This window comes from Nannobrachium achirus (assembly GCF_963921795.1).
Source record: "Nannobrachium achirus genome assembly, chromosome: 12".
NCBI classification, from domain to species: domain Eukaryota; kingdom Metazoa; phylum Chordata; class Actinopteri; order Myctophiformes; family Myctophidae; genus Nannobrachium; species Nannobrachium achirus.
In genome coordinates this window covers 31,999,977-32,022,998 of record NC_137832.1, presented here as the reverse complement: position 1 = coordinate 32,022,998, position 23,022 = coordinate 31,999,977, and the positions used below count along the sequence as shown (strand labels likewise).

General features: G+C 42.4%; 1 protein-coding gene across 4 annotated transcripts in view; it reads right to left on the bottom strand.

Moving 5' to 3' along the window:
- Positions 1-4,811: 4,811 nt before the first annotated feature.
- pdlim5a (PDZ and LIM domain 5a) overlaps positions 4,812-23,022 on the bottom strand; it is a 134,342-nt gene continuing 116,131 nt past the window's right edge. For all 4 annotated transcript variants that reach the window (XM_080739660.1, XM_080739662.1, XM_080739661.1 and 1 more), the window contains 6 exons: positions 21,549-21,631; positions 13,851-14,052; positions 10,627-10,807; positions 8,181-8,301; positions 7,497-7,612; positions 4,812-7,045 (listed from right to left, as the gene is read on the bottom strand). In XM_080739660.1, the coding sequence (XP_080595786.1) occupies positions 6,956-7,045; positions 7,497-7,612; positions 8,181-8,301; positions 10,627-10,807; positions 13,851-14,052; positions 21,549-21,631 (793 nt within the window). In that variant the 3' untranslated portion in view covers positions 4,812-6,955. The remainder of the gene's footprint in view (positions 7,046-7,496; positions 7,613-8,180; positions 8,302-10,626; positions 10,808-13,850; positions 14,053-21,548; positions 21,632-23,022) is intronic.

Below are 23,022 nucleotides of genomic sequence, written 5' to 3'. Positions count from 1 at the left end.
TAACTTAATGTGCAACATTGTTTTCTCACTCAACAGTAAACAAACAAGCATAAAGTTTAAGTTTATAGAGGGTATCTCTGCACATTTCTAAAGTGACAATTTGAGGACTTTTCAATACTTCCAAAATGACAAATTAAACATTGGCCAAATTGTCAAATATTAGATGCAGAAATTGTGAAAATAGCCAATCTACAATACATGCTCACAACGCCTCTCACCGCGAGGCGTTGTGAGCATGTAGATCTGCTATTTTCACAATAGAACCGTGTTAAACATAATGTAATGCCTCAACTCAGGGTGGGGGGGCCCCCAGTTAAAATATGATTATTTTGGGGGTCACAGCCAGAAAAGGTTGAGAACCACTGTCGTACACGGCTACACGCCTCTGCCTTCCCCACTTTTCCATACGAACAGAAACTGAGTCAGCTTTGACCACATTTGCTATGCTTGGCTTGTAGTTTTGTGTTCCTTCAATGTGATCGGCATTTCCAGCAGCAGTCACACAAAATCATCACGCGGCTGGCATCTGATGACGTCACGTAACGTGTCTCAATTGCTCTTTTCACACACCCGCTAGTACAGTATACACATGCATGCATACATGCACGCACGCACACACACAAACAGCCAAGAGAGTAAGGGGAAGCTTACAGCTGCTACCCTAAACTCAATTACACAGCCAATTGAGTATGTGGCGTGCTACACAGATTTGTGTGATGTGTTGACCCAAATACAATCGCTGTTCCAAATAAGGCCTCAACTACAACTAGAAAGACAGCCATGATGTACATATACTGAAATTATACGAAAGCACATGCATGGACAAGAACACCAGAAGAAAACCTCTCGCTGTTGAGCATACGCATGCAAGTACACATGCGCGCACACACGCACGCACACACACACACACACGCACACATCTGGTCTTCTACTTCACTCATTCATATTTGCTGAGTGTTTTCCTGCAATGTCCCATGGTGATACTGCACCCGAACAGCTCACATGAGGTGAGGTAAGATTTGGACCTACAGTATTATGCCATCTGGACACACACACACACACACACACACACACACACACACACACACACACACACACACACACACACACACACACACACACACACACACACACACACACACACACACACACACACACACACACACACACACACACACATGCATGTGAGCATGCATGCAAACATACAGTACACACACAAAAACCCAGATATACTCTTGTCATAACCCACACTGACAAACACCTGGACCTGGTTACTGGACACGGAGGGGGAGTTAAAGTGTGTGTGTGTGTGTGTGTGTGTGTGTGTGTGTGTGTGTGTGTGTAGTCTATATGCGGTGTAGTATGGCTAGGCTGAGTACGTCTATGCTGGAGGCTATGAGAAGGTTGATTTAAATTCTCTCTTTTTCTTACCCCCTTTTTATGTCCCCGAAGCGGTAGGCTCACTTCGCCCAGTCTAAACAATCAAGGTATAGCATTGCCACGAAACACAATCATTTTCCCATATAGAAAAGTCCGGAACAAATGTTTTCAGCTCAGTATATAAGCTGACAAAATGTTGTCTCACATCTGGGTCCCAGGGTAGGTTTAACAATTTGGTATTGTTGTAACTTAATGTGAGATTACACAATAAACATTTGGAGTTAAGCTAGTTCTTTAATTAAGTGATATTTTGTTCGTTTTTTTAGATAGTCATAGTTTGCTTAGTTTGTTTGTGTATGTTTATTTATATTTAATATTTAGTAGGCCTATACACTTGTATTTATTGTCATTTGACTTGGGTAAGTATAATGGCCTGTCCATAGTCTCTCTGAAACCAAACTTTTCTTCTGGGAGTTCCGACTTTCCGACGTGCAGATTTCGGTGTAATGCTTTTCAGAAGTCGAGAGTGCTGTCATTTTGAAGTCGAACCAGACCTTTTCGATGAAAAGTTCGGTTTCGGAGTAACAGCGGCTGTGCTGTACCTGTCTCTACCTGACCAATCACTGGGTTTTACGGTCAGCAGCTGACCAATCACCCCAACTGTCACCTCACGTGCCTGGTTTTCGCTCCAAACTGATGAGTGTGATGCAGCCTAAACCACGCCTATTCTAAAATCCCAATACAAATATCCATATCCTGTTGAGAAGCCTGTTATGTGATAGAATGGGTGTTTTGATGTAGGTGTGGCGGAGAGAGTCACAGCCCCAGCCTGAAGCCTCAAAAGTCTAGTATCTGCTCTCGTTCCATAGGGATGTCCCTTTGGAGTGATGGTTAAGATATTGGACTTTCACTCGGGAGACCCGGGTTCGAAGCCGGGTGGGGAGGTTCGGATCACCTCTGTTACATTGGTGCCGTGACCCGGATCCGGGCTTCCCCATAGGAGGAGGTCAAAGGGGGGTGAGTGTGGCGGAGAGAGTCGCAGCCCCAGCCTGAAGCCTCAAAAGTCTAGTATCTGCTCTCGTTCCATAGGGATGTCCCTTTGGAGTGATGGTTAAGATATTGGACTTTCACGCGGGAGACCCGGGTTCGAAGCCGGGTGGGGAGGTTCGGATCACCTCCGTAACTGTTACATAGGCCCATCCGGAGACTGCTCTCCATTCCAACATGTCTCCATTCTGACATTGACTTCTTATTGTCGGAGTGGCAACACTTCCATAGAGGTTAAGGTTAGGGTTAGGGATAGGGTTAGTGTCGGAATGGAGACATGTTGGAAAGGAGACATGTCGGAATGGAGAAGTGTAACCGGCCCATCCGACCTTTTTAGCCAATTACGGGCAAACTGTATGGAATATGAAAACACTGTTTTCCTATTTTGGTGAAAGAAAATCATCATTTGTGATAAATAGATGATATGACACTGCATTTGCGAGCCAGTGTTCTGATCTGAGACAGTAGATTCTATAGGCCTGGCAAGACACTAGCTAAGAGGGCACATAATGCAATAGGCCTATGTTGCCTTTGTGTAACAATTGGATATAGTTAATCTTGTACATTACTAATACATACAACCTCTAGCTCTAGGAAAATCTATAGCTGTTTGTGGCTTAATCACAACTGTGTTTATACTGTACTTTTAAGTTTGTAAGATACTTGAAATGTATGCATGTACTGTATGTGTGTGTGTGTGTGTGTGTGTGTGTGTGTGTGTGTGTGTGTGTGTGTGTGTGTGTGTGTGTGTGTGTGTGTGTGTGTGTGTGTGTGACAAACACACACTAGTATATATAAAAAGTAGCCTACTTACAAAATATGCAATTGTTGGGAACTTTGGCCACAAACCCTTGCAACAGACATATAGTTAAGAGATCTAATACAATAGAATAGAATCCTATACATATCAAAATCACTTAAATCCAAAGTAGACCTATGCATCACAAGCTGTGCTGAGGGGGGCATGTAGCCCACTGTAGATTGATGGCCTTACTAAAAAAGATGTTTCATCACAACATAATGTTGTTCCCATAAGAAATACATACTAAGCTTGCGTATAGGCTAATCAAGAACCTAATATTATGTGGGTTATGAACAACCCGAGACGAACAATGCAGTCAGAGGTATAGAGGTAGAGGTATAGAGGTAGAATATATGAAATGAATAGCAGCAAAGATGAATGTAGGGGCAACTTTCGATCATGCCATTTCGTTGCATCTCAGGTACATAGTTCGCGTTGATAGCATCGGTGCATGACAGGCTAAAGGTATGAAAACGGCGTATAAAAACAGGGCAGTTGTATTGCATGCAAAACGGCGATATGTTTTCATGATCCCCTAAACACTTCTCACACAGCAGAGAAGTGTGAGAAGTGTAGCGATGCGCTGTCAAACTTTGTTGCAACAGCTCTCTCTCTCTCTCTCTCTCTCTCTCTCTCTCTCTCTCTCTCTCTCTCTATCTACTCACCCCAGCCAAAGTGTGATGTTTGTTGGTATTTTATTAACTCACCTTTCGTGTCGATGAGAAAGAAAGGCGCTCTGCTCTTCTGAATTCCCGTTATGGATGCGAGATGAGATGCGATGCCTGCAAAGTTGAGTTGCAGTTGATCGACAGACACACCTCTCTCTCTCTCTCTCTCTCTCTCTCTCTCTCTCTCTCTCTCTCTCTCTCTCTCTCTCTCTCCCTCTCCCTCTCCCTCTCTCTCTCTCTCTCTCCCAAACACACAACACACTTCAAACTCTCTCTCTCTCTCTCTCTCTCTCTCTCTCTCTCTCTCTCTCTCTCTCCCCAGTGGTGGAAAAAGTATCAACACTGCAATGTAGAAGTAGGCCTACTCTGACTGTTACAAAAGTCTGGAATCTAAAAAAAAAAAGTACAAAACTATTGGTATCAAAACCAAAAGTGCAATATACTCATTGTGCACAATGCATGCATTTTCAAAAGGCCGGAATGTATATAGGCTTATTATAGGGCTAAAGTTATTAATGTAGGTTTTGATGATCAAAATTTACAAAGTAACTAACTCAAGTTTTCAAATAAATGTAGTAAAAGTACAATATTTGGAGCCAAGATGAAGTGGAGTAGAAGTAAAAGTATTGGAAATTGGAAATACTCTCGCTACCTTTTTAAATCTCATATCTTGCTCACTGTCCTAAATGATATCTAGTTCATCTCTCTTTCCTACCGGAAGGCTTCCATAGGCCAGTGGAACTATCTGCTCAAATTGATATTTCACACCGCCTGCCGTAAACTTCATCACACTACAGGGGCTGGAAACACACAACCATCCATGTGGTTTATCCGTATTAGACAGCAAACATGGAAGGAAGGACCACAAGAAAGATATTTGTCTTGGGAGCATGATGTAACATTTATTAGAAGAGTTTAACAGAGTGTAAGGTACATGGTGTCATAGGTGGATATGCAAAGCATTCTTCCTAGTATAGACCTTACCTCAGGACCCCAGGGAGGATCATTCAGCCGTAATGGGGATCCTTTAATAAACATAACAATGCTTTCTTTTACGTTGGTATATAAAATGCACCCACTGGAAAATAAAGTCAACTTGGAGCTTAGCAGGTTTGGTCTTGGCAGATGGGAATAAAGGAAAGCTGTGTTCTAAGTGTAAAAAATGGACATAAATGGACCCGTAACCATTTGGGGCCATTCTTTTTATTAAAGCATCACTATGTAACTTTTTATTAAATATATAGCAGCTTATGTCCCATACAAACAACACGTTGAACTCACCAAGCATGCAACACATTATACCCTTCCCTGACTACTCTGTAGACTCACTGCTGGCATTAGCGTATTATTTGGTAGGGTATGACCAGTGTCGGGCACTGGCATGGCGGATCCATATGTCATAGAGTCAGGGGAGGGTATAGAATGTGTTGCATATAAATGCAACTTTTAATTTGTATGTGACATACTGTGTTACAGTATATAGCTATTAAAAAGTGACATGATGGAGCTTTAACACTAAAGGATTTTACTGTGTATGGTCAATCCCATGTAACTTGACTGAATTGGAGATGCATGTAATGAATAGCAAAGTCAATCAGTACGGTAAGGTAATGGGGGATTTGTGGGTTGTGAAGTTTGGGGAAAAACAAACTTCTAACCCAGATATACACTTTTCCCAGTCATAAACGACACACTCACACTCACAAATAAAGGGGCATTTCTCTCTCTCTCTCTCTCTCTCTCTCTGTTATGTTGCCAACACGCCACTTGAAACCTGATTCAACAATGTAACTATACTCATAAAATGTGAACAGAAAGTAGAATACATACATACTGTACAATAGTACATAAAAGGTACATACAAGCTACATACAACTTTAAGTACAGATTTTGGGTAACTGGTCATGTCACATCCCCACACAACCTCCAAGCCTGCCTCTGTGAAAACACCGTGTCTAATCACTGCACACATACTTTGAGAAACCTTCAATACAGGTTCTTATATTTTCTTACGTTTGCCGTTTTAGAGATGGGGGAGATGTTTTGCAATGTATTTTGAAATTAGTAACAACTTCTATAACATTCTGTTACTGTACACTTCTTTGATATGCAAAAAAATATGTTATACAGCTGTCACTGTAGTCACTGTATTGACAATACTACTGTTCTCCATTTTTGTCTAATAAAATAATCAATCCAAAAACACTGTCAATTTTATTAATCAGTAGAACTGAACTGAATACTGTAGCTGTTGGTCACATGTTACTGTAGATTTGGTTACAGTTTGAGAAAAAACAAAACTAATAACCTCACATAATGCCAGTGTCCTGACTCGCCTCTGACTCATGTGCGTGTATCACAGTCTGTGTGTGTGTGTGTGTGTGTGTGTGTGTGTGTGTGTGTGTGTGTGTGTGTGCTTGCGTGCGTGCGTGCGTGCGTGCGTGCGTGCGTGCGTGCGTGCGTGCGTTACAGTATGTATATTTTCAACATAAGTGTACAAATGATAGAGCTATATTGTAACAGGTTACCAGGTTCTCTTGCGTCTACCGTAGCTGGGTGACAATAAAGACTACTAAACCTAACATGATCTGACAGTTAGCATGCTGTGGGAAACCCAGTCCAGATCTGATTAATATAGATAAAAAGAAAGAAAGAAATTAAATATTAAAATAGCTTTGAAAAAACAAACAAACTGCAAGGCCATAGAGGTATAGTTTCTAGAGAGTTCTAATGGTATGTGGAGTAATGTTTCTTAACCTGTGGGTCATATGCCTGTGGGCCCTCACATGACAAGACTCCATGCATGTTTAGTTTTAATGAGCTTGGGTCGCTGAGCGCTGGTCCCAGCAGTGTTTCTCTTAGGAGCCACCACCTCCATAAAAGGGCTTTCTGTGTACAGTATCAGTTTCATTGAATTCTCATGTCGAATCGCCTACATGCTGCCGGTTGATGGGCCTTTCCACCACACCAATAAAAATGCATCGTGTTATTATTCATTTCAGCACTATGGCATTAAAAAAAGAAGCCCTGGTGTAGAAGATCCCATCCCAACGGTGGTTCAGATCTTGAGGGTGTGTGCGTGTTTCTTGCAAAGAGGTTTGTCTTTCTTAGAGAAGAAGGTCTGGCCTTCCAACGTGGTGCAGCAAATCTGGAAAAGTTCAAACACATTTACACAGGTTACTGAAATTGGAATAAAGGAACACGTTAGACATTTCAATTCCAAACAGTTATTTCCTTTTTGGAAAAATGATTATAATATAATGAGTTTATGACTGACAGTATACTGCATTCCTACTGTAGTGTAAGGTCATTACTTACAGCAGTGGTTCCCAAACCAGAAATTAGACATTTGCTCGGGACACAAACTAGTGAAAATAGTAGATTTACAAGCTCACAACACGTCGCTTCAAGCTTGTAGAACGGCTATTTTCACTACTTCTTAAACATTTGTTTTATAATTTATGTTTTTTTTTTAGAGCTTTTTTGGGAATGTTTTTGGAAAATGTTTTGAAATAATGTTTAAAAACTAAATGTAGGAAACAAAAAATGAAGGGACCCATAATAATGTGTCCACGACCCACACATGGGTCCTGACTTACAGCACACACAAAGCAGGTATCATGCCAGGTGTAGCCAAGAGCCTCCAGGAACTTGTCTCCAGCCTCGACGGGGAACTCACAGCCATGACAACCAGTCCCAAACAAATTGTAGAAGTCTGTGAAGAAACGCAACAGGAAGCCAACTAATTATGAATCAACTAAACCAAATGAAAACCTTAAATCAGATGTTAAGTCTCCGCCTGTGATTCTAAGTGGACCATATGTTCCGATTTCAGCTACAGAAGTTCTGTCGAAAACAAAGAACACACAAAGTGATCCAAATATTAACAACAACTAAGTATGATCTCCGTGTTCATTATTATTATCATTATTATTTATTTAACATAAAAAAGCTCACAGTGTAAATATGTGTCATGGGGAAAAAGGCCTAATGGTACATTTTCACACTTTAATTAAAAAAGAGTATAGCCGCACACTCGTAGCTGCTGATGCATATATTTTCACACATAACTATAAACGTACTTTGCCTGAGCAATCCAGGTACACTCTAAGGATCCCGATTAACTCTGAGAGTGTAAAACGGAACCCACTTTTTGGGGTGCACTGTGTGTGCACTGTACTGTATATGCACTTGTACAGTGTACACTGCTTGCCTCACCAAAAGATAAAGAACTTTCTTTCTAGTCTGAGACAGCAGCCATGTCCAATGGGTAAAATCCTCACCTTGTTCACAGTAGGGTTCGCCATCCTCCAGGTGAAAGGTGTTGTTTCTGATTGGTTGCTGACAGCAAGCACACAGGAAGCAGTGGACATGCCACGTCTGTTTCAGGGCACTGATCGCTTCCTATTTAAATAAACAAATACATTATACCGGGCAAATACAAGGCACCACATTTCCACTGGGTACATTAATATACGGTAGTTTCCATTCTATCTCTACCCAGACTGAATCGATTTATAATACATTTTTCATTTTCTCTGAATTATGCCAATTCCCAATTCTTCCATGTAGTGTTTGGCACTGCTGACCAAGACTACTGCACATGGTCAGCAGTGTTTGGTCTTGGGGTGTGTGTAGACAACCACATGTCTCTTCCGACGTGGCACACATGATACATGACCTCGCCAGCCATTATTTTCCCCTGAAAGTGAGGAGTTTCTTTTCTTTTAAAGATTAGTTTTTGGGGCTTTTATGCCTTTATTGATAGGACAGTAGACTGACAGGAAATGGGGGGGAGAGATTGGGAGCGACAAGCGGCAAAGGTCGTCAGGATCGGGAATCGAACCGGCTACGCCGCTAGGCATCTATGCCTATGTGGCAATGGACCAGTAGGCCAGCGGGCGCCCCGAAAGTGAGGAGTTTCACTGGGAGGCCAGGGCATGCATGTTTGTGGAGGAAAACACTATCCTCCCCAGTTCCACTCTGCTGAATAGGCCAACCTGTAGGAGTCGCTAGTGCAGTGACAGAGATCACACTCCCCAACTACAAACACAACCAGTAGCGTTCATTGGACCCCTATTCTCCACGATGGTGGGCTTGAACTTTAGCCCTGTGTCACCAGGATGCACTGATTCTATCATTTTGGCAACCATCTTGAGTATTCAGTCTCTTCCTTCCTCCATATTGCTTGCGTTTTTCTGAAGCCGCGTGACCCGGCTTAAGAGAGACACACCGCTTTCCCACCGTGAGAACAGGACAGGACAGGGGATATGTGCCGGAACGGGGCGGCTGGCGGACGAAAATGAGGGATTAAGGAAGGAGTGAGAAAACTGGTTAATAAAGAGGGCTAAGCCGGTTGAAGATGTGTGAGAAGTGGAGGGTTGAAAGGGATTGAGGCCTAAGGAGGTTAGAACATGTGAGGGATAAACGTCAGAGCTGATCTCTGCTTCCTGACACATGAGGTTCAAGCTCCACCTGTGGCCCCTAGGTCGCTACTAACACACACTCCACAACTGACAGTGTTAACTACCCTGGCATTGCTAATTTGGGGATATTTTCAATATTCCCCAAATCGTTTAAATAATAATACAAAAATAGACAATCTACAAGCTTAAAGCGTGTGACACTGCAGCATGTTGTGAGCTTGTAGAACGGCTATTTTCATATGTTATATGATGAAATATATAGGGCTTAACACTTTTAGTGCCTATTATTTTGTAGTGATCCCGACAGTAAGTTGCCACGAGTTCCTTCCATAGGTGCCTGCTTTTATTTTGAAGAGCCAGAGTGAAATGTGCACGTTTCGTGTCACTTGACACAGCCCAGAAAGTTTCCGGATGTTTTCATCCTTCAGCATGGAGACGCCATTGAGTGCAACAAGCCATTCTCTCGCTATTATGCTGACTAAAAATGCGGGACTATATGGAGGATTTTCGCTGCGCAATGATGTCATCGCCCAATGGAAAGGGATCCGCGAGTCTGACTTCACCGACGGGACCCCCCGACGGTACAGTAAGGATTCATAATATAACATGTTATTGACTCTGAGATGGGTGCCTGGTGGATCAGCCAGGTACTGCACTTACCATTATGCTCCTGGAGAGTTTGCGAGGACATGTTTTGCATGTCTTCCCGCCCTCTGCCTTTGGGTTCCTACATGATCTACACTCTCCTACAGTATCTAAAATAGAGCATCCAATGCCAGTAAATTATCTTGTTAAATTTAAGGTCTTTGCACACAGAAGCGTTCTTTCACACGGACAAAGCGGACTATTGCATTTTTTTAAAAGAAAACAATGATTCTCTACGACCTCATGCAGACCAGCTCCGAATTTGCCGTGCGACAAGTGGCTGCGGCTGTGCGTTCTTTTCTCGATCTAAACCAGTTCGATTTGTGCGTCTTGTCGCATGCGGTAAAAACTCATTGACTCATTTTATGACTCCTTTTCGGATCCGCAGTGTGGACTCCGCACAGCCTTGCACACCGAATCCAATGCGTTTTACTCATACAGCAAACGGAAAAACGTCTCTGTGTGCAAAGGGCTTAACTCTCTGGTTTGCTGCAGTGTACAGTCCTTGCATCTCTGAGTGGCATTCCAGATTTACAGTACAGGGGCCTCCGCTGTAAGCCCCAACTGTCAAACACTTAAACAGACAAGGAACGGACGCAGACACACAGATGCAGACACACAGATGCAGACATACAAGCAGAGAAGCACACACACTCACCCCCAGTATCTTGGTCTGGCAGCGGCTACAGGTCGGGGCAAAGAACTCTTCATAGCAGTGTTCACAATGGACGGATCCTTGCTCCTCCACAAAGCCAATGTCTGCAAGGGACGTATGGCAGTGGGCACAATTGAATTCCTCCTTATGCCACGACCTGCCCATGGCTACCAGAAAGGGTCCTCTGAAGATAAGAGACACACAGAGCCAGTAGTCAGACAGACATTACATCTAATTTTACTGGTTTTGAATTGAACAGTCAGTCGAAGTCAGTCAATCAACAACAGTGTTGATGAAGTGATTTCAAACCTCAATTCAGCAGCAAGTACCACATGGACAGAACTCATTGTACAACATACTCATAATCACCACACTAGTGCTTTTAAAACCTATTGTGCCCAAGTCACACCAATGGGAAAGTCAAAATCTGAAGGCACATAATGCACTCATAGCAGAATTAGTCAGATCTACAAGCTCACAATGGGGTGTGAGCTTGTCCCCCTGGACCCTTCACCAAGAGTGTCTGGATGTGAAAAAATGGTGAAAAATTAAATGAAAATAATTACCTTAGACATGCCTAAAATAGAGATGGCAGGTTGAAAGTGGTTAAAATAAAAACAATTTAGGGTATGGAATGTACTTCAGTATTAGGATATGAGTGCACACACACACACAAAGTACTAAAAAAAGTAAAAAAAAAAAAAAATCATAACTTGTATAGTTGCATTCCATTAATAATTTGTGGTTGTTGTCACAAAATCCCAAGGCACGCCTGGACTCACATACTCTTTGAGAACCACTGCGCTGCTAAACAAAGCCACGGGGGGAGAAAGCATCCACGCCACAGGGGAGTTATTTAGAAATTACTCTTGAGGTGTCACTGGAAGCCCACTGTAACTACCATCGCTCACTTCCATTAAGTCAGCAGCTTGTCCCTATCCAACCCGATGATTAGGCTAAGTGGTAACACAACAGAGACTAATTTCCAGGGCACAATGGTTTGCGCTAACCTGAGCTAACCCTGATACTGATCCAGGTTTGGCAGCCATTAGCGTCTGCTAGCAACTCTATCCTCCGGATTACGTGTAATGCAATGCTACACAAGTTGTGTGATAATGCTATAGGCTAGGACGGCCTTATCTGTCGGAAAGGAAGGACCAAGGCCAGGAGGAGGAAGAGGGAGGGAGGACACAAAGGAAGGACCAGAGGGAGGTGTGAAGTGTAATTACCATGGATAAAATATGTGTTTGCGGTGGTGTAAAATAACTAAGTACATTTACTTAGGTACTGTACTTAAGTACAATTTTGAAGTATTTGTAGGCCTACTTGAGTATTTCCGATTTCCAATACTTAAACTTTTACTCCACTACATCTCAGATCCAAATATTGTACATTTACTCCACTAAATGTATTTGACATTTTTAGTTACTAGTTACGTACTTGTATATTTTAAATATTATTACAAAACACACATTACCCTCTTCAGCCCTGTAGACTTCGGCTATTTGAAAATAGCCGATCTACAAACTCACAACGTGTCGCGATGGGACGCGTTGTGAGCTTGTAGATCAGCTATTTTCAAATCATAATGTTATACATATTGAATTAGATTTCTGCTTCATGAGTACTTTTACTTTTGATACTTATTTTTGGACTTTTGCTTGTACCAGAGTATTTCTACATCGCAGTATTGATACTTTTACTTAAGTAAAACATTTGAGTACTTTTTCCACCACTGTGTGTTTGTGCATATGCAGTCAGTGTGCTTACGCACAAACAGTACGAGCATGTGTGCTGCCCATGCAATCTCATGACAAGAGTGCGTCTGTGTAGTATGTGTGACAAGACTATCTGTGGTGGTGTTTGTGTGTGCATGTGTGCGTGTGCGTGCGTGTGTGTGTGTGTGTGTGTGTGTGTGTGTGTGTGTGTGTGTGTGTGTGTGTGTGTGTGTGTGTGTGTGTGTGTTAGCGAGGACTATGTGTGTGTGGTCGCGTGCAAAAAGAGAATGGCAATAAGGAGCATAAAGAGCAGTACTACTAGATACTCTAGGTGTCAGGTGAGGCACATCATGACAAATCATCTGTCCTTCATGTTCTATTCATCAGTTCTAACTCTGAGCTAATGATGTACCACACCTGACACCCTTCTAGTAGTACCACTAAGCTCTATGCTCCCCTTATGTCATTCTCCTTTTACACACACACGCACGCAGGCAGGCACACACACACACAAAATGACACATTTATAGTGCTGCGAGAATGTAGTGTTGTGTTGCTTCTGACCAGCTTTGGGATAAGGTTCCACAGGCAAACTTTTACAAGACTCTTTACATGACCCAAAACCAATGTCAAAGGGCAATGTCAACATAATATACTTTCAATCCTCTGTGTGTGTGTGTGTGTGTGTGTGTGTGTGTGTGCGTGCGTGCGTGCGTGCGTGCGTGCGTGTGTGTGTGTGTGCATGCATCTCAGCGTGTACATTATGTACATGGGTGCAAATTCATCTATAATCTACAATCTGTCAGTGAGTATGTGCAACTTAATTCTTATCTACACTCCCGTCACATGTGCTTATTGGCTGACTGCCTGATCAAGACACGGAGAAGGGTCACACTCTACTTTCCTTTTCTAACCGGGCCTCTCCAGTGTCATACACAGATCATTTTTTCGATCAGTTATTGTACGTGTATGCACAATTTCGCTACCTCATATAGTATACTGTATGTATAAACGTAAACATAGCCTATAAAGTTCCTGTCGGTCTGTGTTTGTGTTTGGACAAATATGCCCATATACTGTAAATCAGTGGTTCTCAACCTTTTCAGGCCGCTACCCCCAAAATAATCATATTTTAACTGGGGACCCCCCACACACCACCCTGACGAGCACTAAGAGTTGAAGCATTACATTTTGTATAACACTGTTCTATTGTGAAATAGCTGATCTACATGCGTTGTGAGCATGTAGATCGGCTATTTTCACAATTTCTGCCTCTAATAATTTATATAGAGGTATTAAAATGTCCTTAAATTGTCACTTTGGAAATGTGCATATGACCTTTGTATACTTTATGTTGGTTTGTTTACTGTTGACTGTGAAAAACAATGTTGCACATTAAGTTAATCCTCTGGGGACCCCCTAAAATGATTTGGGGACCCTCCTGGGGGTCCCGACCCACAGGTTGTGACTATGCCTGACTGTTGCATTAAGTCATGTATTTGTTCTCACCTGATGACCATGTTGCAATGGGCACACATGGGTGTGCGTGTCCCGGCAGGGATGTGTTCCGCCATCTGGACCAATGAGTCCTCGTCTTCCGGGTGGGCCTGAGGTACGGGCCGGGCCGGAACCGGACCCCTCGGGACACTGCTGGTGCCGTTTCCCCTCATACCAAAAGACGGGGTGATCAAGCCACCCGGGGGCGCTCGAACTTTAGCAAAGAAGGACACAAATAGATGATTAATCAAAGACATGTGTGGACGTGGCAGACCAGTGGCGTCAGTTCAGCAAAAGCTAGGGTATGGCAAAGATGGGAGTCCTCATGGAAAATAGGCATTACATTTTGGATAACATGGTTCTATTGTGAAAATAGCAGCTACATGTAGATCGGCTATTTTCACAATGTCTGAAAAAAAAATAAGAAGAAAAAAACGACTTTTGTCAGGTTTCTACGGTTTCTTGGGCTGGATATGGCAGCCTGGAATGGTTTTTCAAGTGCAGCTAAACTTAGCATGTTAGTAAACGTGCCACAATTAACAATAATTAATTGCACCTGTGCAGCTGACCTGCAGAACCTGGGAAAATACCATTTTGTCAAGCTGGGGAGAATACAAGTGTGGAGAACATAATTATAATGTACCTTGTTAGAGTGACCATTATGTTAAATTTTGTATTTGTAGTTATTTTACTGTAATTTAACACCATAATAACCAGCGCAGATAGACAAAGAGACATTCATGGATTTATATTTAAAAGTAACTTTTATTTTCCCCCCTGGACCCAGGGTATGGCAGCTGCATACCCCTGCCATACCCAATTGACGCCCCTGTGGCAGACCTGGAGCAACATTATCCTGTCACGACCGACGTGTGCTGATACTGGCCATCATTCTGCTCAAAAGCAATACGAACTGTGTGTTTTTCCCTCCTGCTACTATGGTATCATCAACCACTTAAATCCCAGCATCTGTAATATGGGGAAAACTTTAAAAGAAAAGAGCAGATCTACAAGGCTACGACACTTTCAATGCCATGCATTGTAAGCTTGTAGCTATTGTCAGCGAAGATATCTAATGTAGATCAAACACAGAAAAGACTTTCTTGTATTGGTATATGGTTATAAAAAATGTTTGAAAATCTCTGAGAAATAAAGAGTAAAAAAAACAACAACAGAAAAGACACTATTATAGTGTCTTTAATGTTTAACCGGCTACAGAAAATGTGATCACATACAGTAACATCCATTCTACTGTAGCTCCTTTGCACTGGTTGCCCATTTATTTTAGAACTGAGATTAAAACTCATCACCTACAGGGCCAGATCTGGTCTTGCTCCCTCCGGCATATCAGATGTACTCAACCCCCATGTGCCAACCCGCAGCCTCACAGACTTTCGGACAGAGCACTATACAGATCATTCCAAAGTGCTGCTTGGAAACAAAAGGTGGCCGTGCTTTTGCAATTACAGCTCCAACACTTTGGAATGTCTTGCCCGAGGAGATAAGTCTATGCTGAATCTGTGACCCGTTTTAAATCCCTTCTGAAAACCCCTTTATAAAGCTGCTTTCACCCCAAGCTCTTTTAATGTATTGTATGTTGTTATTTCCTGCTTCTGTTATTGTGATGATGTTTTTGTAATCTTTGTGGTGTGGATTCATCGGTCAAACCTCTGTGACTTTGTTCCTAAAAGGTGTAATGCAAATAAAGTTATTTTTGTAAGCTGATTCGGGGTGGAGTGTCTTCCTTGGCTTACTGGCTGAATGCATGAAAGGTTTGACGCAGATCGGTCCAGAAGTTTCAGAGATTAGCTGCGAGCACACACACACACACACACACACACACACACACACACACACACACACACACACACACACACACACACACACACACACACACACACACACACACACACACACACACACACACACACACACACACACACACCTTCTTTCAAGAGATCAAAGTCCAATCCCAACTACTTGTTTAGCCAGGTGTCCGTGTTTTATTCATAGGAATGTCTCAGAGTTCTGTGTGTGCGTGCGTGCATGCGTGTGCGTGTGCGTGCGTGCGCATGCGTGTGGACAACATGAGGTATCTTTTGCAAGTTGAGTCTAGGATCACATGTCATAGATCAGTGACTGTGTTTCAGCACCCTCTATAGGGATGGTTTAGAGCCGTGGTTCTACATTCTGGCGTCCAGATGTCCAGGCGCTCGTCGGCTCGTTCGCTCGTCATCTCATCTTGTCGTTCTTTGCATTCACATTGAAGCGCTGTGTGTGCATCGTCTCCCAAGTAAAGCCTGAATTATACTTCGCCGTATCTCGTATGACGTGTTGCATGCCGAAAATAGCTGATCTGCAAGCTCACAACGCGTTGCATCCACGAGACGTTGTGAGCTTGTAGATCAGCTATTTTAATCATGCGGAAACATGCAGGATGTGCAACGGTTAGACACTTCTGCCTTCACAATAAGGGTGCAGCAAGAGTGGGCACCTAAACATTGTGGGCACCTCAATGTTAAATTGGATGAAATAATTGCTGTGTGTGGTTCTCTATGGGCTGTGTTGATAATTTTGACAAATAATAGATCGCAGCAACGTATACAAAAAAAAGCTGTCCTGAACCGAACCGACTTCAGTTGTTCTACATTCAGCTACTGTACCTTACGGGTCCGTTCCCCCTGGAACCTCCTCCACTGACCCCTGGGGGTTCCTGGACCACTGGTTTAGAATACTAATGTGGTTGGAGACTAGATCACAGAGAAGATGTGTGTTCACATCTTATGCCAGGTGCTGGATATCAAGGCAGAAGATAAAATATCTGCACACTGTTTTTAAGCTCCAAAAACATACTTTTTATTAATGATGCAACGTTTCGATAATCAGTGAGCGGATATTTTGCAACGTTTCTTTATCAGTGTGCGGATATTTTATCTTCTCGATGGAGACTAGAAGACCAGTGATCATTTCCTTTATTTGAACCCTTACCGTAAACATAGAGTGCTAAAGTTAGTATAATTTGGGCTTGGTTTCAGCAGTTAATATTAGAGATTGATGGTCAGCACAGAAGCATTTATCAGGATTTACCAAATGATGGGAACAACATGTTTGCCATACAGACAATATGGACACATTTGACCTGAATTTGAATAATTTCCTCTAAAAGTAGGAGCAGATTTTTACCTCTTGTATCCATTGAAACATACAGAAGGTCATGTGCAGCAGGAAAGAGAGGTAGTGCGCGCGCGTGTGTGTGTGTGTGTGTGTGTGTTGCACCCTAGAGGACATATCCACAGACTGGTTGTTAAAGGGTTTCAACAACTTGGGACGCCCAAAATGGAGGCATAAAGGCTGGCAAAGTAGTGTGCCGTCTCTGCAATAATTGGCAGCCGTCATACGGCGGAGACACTGTTACTTATAGAGTAGGCTGCTCAGTGATATGCTTATTGTTACGTGAAGACATAGTAGTGAAGACACGTAGTAGTGTGACCAAATGCCCATTTACACTTCAGCAATTTAGACTTAACTCTTTCAGTGCCCAGAATCACCACTAGAGGGCGCCCAATGGCCATAGAATCCACCATAGACATACGCTGTATATGCACAAGCCGTGCGCAGCCATGACGCGCCTGAACACTTTCCTTTGTGCATGAACAGGAACAGGATGAAGTTAGCTTGAAGTTAGCTATTGGCTACCAAGCATTTTAGAAGCCCTATTTTCGGCGATTTAGCCGTGATTAAACCTTGCACACCTCATGGATATGCATGGAACAGAGAAAATGAGCTCTAAAGATCCTGGATTGCATTGGAGTGGATGGGAAATATCGGCAGCGCGACGCTCTCGCGGGCCGTGTAAACAGATGACGGCCGGCGGCCCGGCTCGAAAATTTTGCCCGGTGCTTCGGTAAGGCCTCTGGATGTTTTTTTTATTTTTATAAAAAGCCGAACTAGTTTGGGATCGGCACCCCGAACGTTAATAAGGTCCAAATAAAGCCGAACTAGTTCGGGATCGGCACAATAAGAGTTAATGTTAAATGTAGCAATGGATAAGGATGCAACAGATCTGTCCTTACTACAAGGTTCAAGGTTCGTTTATTTAGTGTCCCCGAAGGGCAAATGGGTTGCAGCGGCATAGACAACAATACATCAAACAATACAATAAAAACAACAAAATACAGAACACATGTAGCGGACAGATACCTTAAAATAAAAATAAAGTGCACATTGACCATAAAGTGCATGCATTAAAGTGCCATGCAATAAAGTGCACATTGTCCTTGAAAGTGCATCTGCTTACAGGAAAGACCAATAAAGTGCACGTATGAGGAATAGGTTATCTCCTGGACCTACCCAGAGCAGCGTTCAGTGTGCAGATCGACACCGTTAAAAACAAAGTACAAACAAACAGGCCGTCTACTCGCTGCTGTTCGCTGTGTGTGCATGCGCCCTGGAGGTATTCATTTCATGTCTTTCTGCCTGTTTTCTAACATTTTACGGATGCGAAGTGTACGTATCCACTATCCTCAAGGTGCAATACCACAGGAAACCGTGGGGGCAGTAGTGATCCCCAACAAGACGGACACATCAAACGGTATGGGAACACAGCGAATAAGAAAGAGGGTAGAAGGGACTGTATGTACAGTACAGCTCTATGATGTTGCATCGCCAATGTGACTTCACAGCAACAGGTGTGCCACAACAGGTGGGGTGAATTTGTCAGAATTTGCAAAGACAACGGTCCATACCTGTTTGTTTTCTTACCCTATCCTGCTCTCTAGTGGATGGAATGGGTATGACTGCATTTGGAAGTCAGAGTGAGGTATGTGAGTAATACTACTTGTGTTCTGAATGTTCTGAAACGAGCATATAAATGGGCCTTAACAACTGTAGCTAATTGTGTTGCATCAGGAGAGAGGGTTGGGGTTGTTATAGGTCTAGGCTGAGGCTAGGGATAGACATACTCACAGTGAGTTGGTCACAGAACTGTTCTAATTGAATATGCTGCTGTGTGCCTTAATTAGTTCAAAACATGGTCACACACAGTCCTCTCTCTCATATACCAACCATTTTATTCATCAATATATTATCTAACCACCTGGAATTTAACCCAGGTCTCTGCATGGAAATCGGTTAATTCCCCTCTTGACAATGGAGTCATTAGGTTTCTGGGCTTCAGACAGGTCTACTCTGCAAAATGGCACGTACAATGATGACGGCCTAATGGTCGAAAATGGTATGTATTTAAAAGCAGGTGAAAATGAGAGAGGCCTGGTTGCAGTGTTGATTTTGTCGACTAAAACTATGACGAAAAATGTTTGTCGACTGCCTTTTTTTAACAGATGAAAACTAAATAAAAACGAAATAAAAACTAAGCTGTGATGACTAAAACTAAGACTAAATTGACAATTTCGTCAACAAAATAAAAACTACACTAAAACGTTAGGAAGAGACTAGTGGAGAAGAGAGTCATTTTATGTTTGGTTGCTCTCAGGTGTTGCGTGCTGAAAATAGCCGATCTACAAGCTCACAAGGCGTCGCTGCTGTGAGCTTGTAGATCTGCTATTTTCTGCACACAACCAAGAGTAAAATCAGTCATTACGATGCCATCAGGGCCTGCCAAAATACATTTCAGTTGACTAAATCAACTGTAGATTTAGTCGCTTAAAATATTTTAGTCGACTAAACTTTGACTAAAGCTAAAACCTTTCAGTTGACTAAATTATGACTAAAACTAAATGACATTTTATTAAAAAGACTATGACTAAAACTAAATCAAGATTTGTTGTCAAAAACAACACTGCCTGGGTGCGACTCTCTTTTGAATGAATTAATGTATGTATCCAAAAGTAACACTCCAGACAGTCAGAGCTCAGTATCAAACTTGCAAACAGAGCCATTGCTGTGGTCCCTGCCTTTAAACAGATATTCCTAAGTCACGTCGGGTTCCTTCAGTAAGTGTAATTTTGGTCACAGAGTAGATCTTGTACGTGCGTGACTAACAGCAGTGGACAGAGCGAGGCCTTCTCACGTGTCGAACGGGCTTCCACGGAGGAAAAAGAAAAGGAATGAAAAATACGTCTGTAATGACCTATTTTACAACATATGTCACGGCTCGTCCATGGAAAATTAGCTTCTTTCCTCTCACTAAATGACTGCAACAACATTAAGTCCCACGCCAGTAAATCACAGTTTTACACTTTGCCAGGATTTGGAGGCAAACACTGCTGTATGAGGGAAAAAAACACATTTAAACTGTAGGGAGGAAGTACATTAATCAATCAAAATACATCTATAAGACAAGATTTTATTCAATTCCTAAATGAAAGTTTATTTTTCAGAATCTATTTGGGGGAAAATCTACATGCTGGGTACGCATACATTCCCCATGACTTATACTAAGAAAACATTTTCTGGTGCCCAAGCTTGGTTATATTCCGCCTGTTAATTCACTGACAAAATACCGCAACATGCCTATGGTAAGGTGAATTACATACAGGCATACACACATACGTTTTGTTGGATTTGGCGGCTGAGCATTCATTAAACGTACACTAATGTACACTTCCACAGATTACATACGAGACCAGTTGTTTAAACCACTAATACATTGGCCCCGAGTTTATGTATGCCATTCATTCATGTGAACATTTAAACATAGCATAGAGGAATAAGAGTGCAACAATTAATTGAAGTAATCGAATTAATAGTTTAAAAAGTAATATTACTAGTAATTGAAGGTCGCAGTTTACCATGAGAAATGTCACAGCTTGTCCGCGTGTAGACGTGAAGCCATGTGTGTACACATTTTTACAGTCTATGGGTTGGTTCCCTTGAAACATCACTGTGACATCACAGGTGATATCACAGGTGACATCACCTATGTAAAAGTCCATATATGGGTATTCCCCAGAATCCCTTGTATGCCCATAAAAGAAGATCCCTGATGTCATCGATATATATCTGGCCAGATGGCCAAGACATGGCCCATATCTGTGTGGCTGGTTCAGATAGGGATCTCCATGTATGGGCATAACATATATTGTATGTTGTGATGTCATGGGAACCACTCTAACAGAATCGCTTTTATGCCCATATGGAGATCCCTGATGTCATCAATATTAAGCCCATATCTAACAGGACTTCATATGAGAATGCCCATATATGGAGGAAGCTGGTTCATACAGGGATCTCCATGTACAGTATGGGCATAAAAGGGATGTACTATATACAGTACATGGATCTCAATATATGGGTAACTGGTATATATGGCCAATATACATCACTAGCCAGATGGCCAAGAATTAGGCGCGACCTCGCATGTCGCCCTGAGGCGTCTTAACTAGTATATTAATTAGATCACAACAGCATTGTGATCTAATTAATAAAAAAATACAAATGATGGATAGTTGCAGCTGTATGCATGTACACAGAGGTTGGCATGTCCAGGTAAGCTATGTTTTGAGATACACTTGTTCAGTTTTCTAATGCTTTATTCAAGGGGTGAATGCGGTGTCATTAGGAGAGAGGCAGTGTGCTTCTGCTGTGTTGGTAAAGGTGCTGTCAGGTGGGCAGTAGAGGTACTACGCGTACATGCAACTGTATTGTGTACACACACACACACGCACACACACACACACACACACACGCGCACACACACGCGCACACATTACACATGCTACGCACGCAGGCAAATGCACACGCACACCTTACCCATGTTGCTCGCAGGTCCTTTGATCATGGTCTTGACAGCAGCAGACTCATGGCTATTGATTGCAGGCTCCTCCCCCTCTTCGCTGTATGGGAACACATGATGGACACACAGAGCAGAGTGAAATGGACATGAATGAGAACCTTCTCAGCAACTCAAATCATTCACACTAAAACGTCAAAGACTCTCTGTCTGTGGTTTTGTGCTTTTCAGATCAGAGTTGTCTCTCTCGCCCTCTCTAAACTCACGTGCGTGAGCGAGTGCATGACCTTTCTTGCTATTTTGCATAGACACTGAAACAAGCCCCAGCACAATAGATCCGTAGCAATCCATGCCAATGTTACTTTAAAAAGTAGTCAAACTGTCAAACTCTCCTCTACAGCAAAATAAAAAAAGAGAAAAGAAAAGAAAATAACTTTCACATTACTGTCAAATAAAGACAGACTGCAGACCACCTGCCTGCTGACAACAGGGTACGAGCAAAAATAACACAGTGCTCAGCTAGAACCAAAACACTGGAGCACTCTTCCTACCTTTTACTACGGCAGGCACGAAAAAGTTCTTTCTCAGTGGTGAGAGGTGCCAATTCTACACCAGAACAGTTTCCAGAACACCTGCTTAATGATGGATAAGCGACAGCACACTCTTTCAGAACCAATGAATGAATACCTGGCCAAATATATAACTGAACTAAGACTAATTGACTACATTGATTTCACTGACAGTGTAATGAATAAAATGGTACATTTCCATATGCAGACACAAACCAGACTGACCAGTCAGAGCATCATCATCAGAGCTGGACCATGTTCTTTTCACTATGTTTGTCTTTCTTTGCACATGTTCTGCAAGAGGTGAGTAAGGCAGGAGAAACAACCCCAGGCATAAAGTACAAGTGATGTGATGCTATCACGTGGTATCAATTGGTTAACTTCAACTAGAAACAGAAGAGCGCACAACACACAGCAGTACAACACCATACCATGTCTACCAGTGTGACAAGTAGGGATGGGACGATATGAAAATGTCATATCACGATTATTGTGACAAAAGAAATCGCGATTTACGATATTATCGCGATAATAAAAATCCATTATCCTGGGGTGGAACATTTTCCAAAAAATAGCCGATCTACAAGCTCACAACGCGTCGCAATGAGACGCGTTGTGAGCTTGTAGATTGACTATTTTTTGGCAAAGACATTTGATTGAGAGTGAAAAAAAGACTGTTATGTATGTATGTATATTATAAGTACCTTTTACCAATTATAGGTTTAAGTGGTACCGGATATGCAGCTCAGCAAATAAAAAGTGAATTGATCCATGTGCATGACGGAGGACGATATCACAATAAATTAATTATCCACGATACGATTATCGCGAGTGTTTTTCATCACGATAAACGATAATATCGCGTATTGTCCCATCCCTAGTGGCCATCCCTAGTGACAAGTAGCTGAGGGGGCAGAGAGTCTGT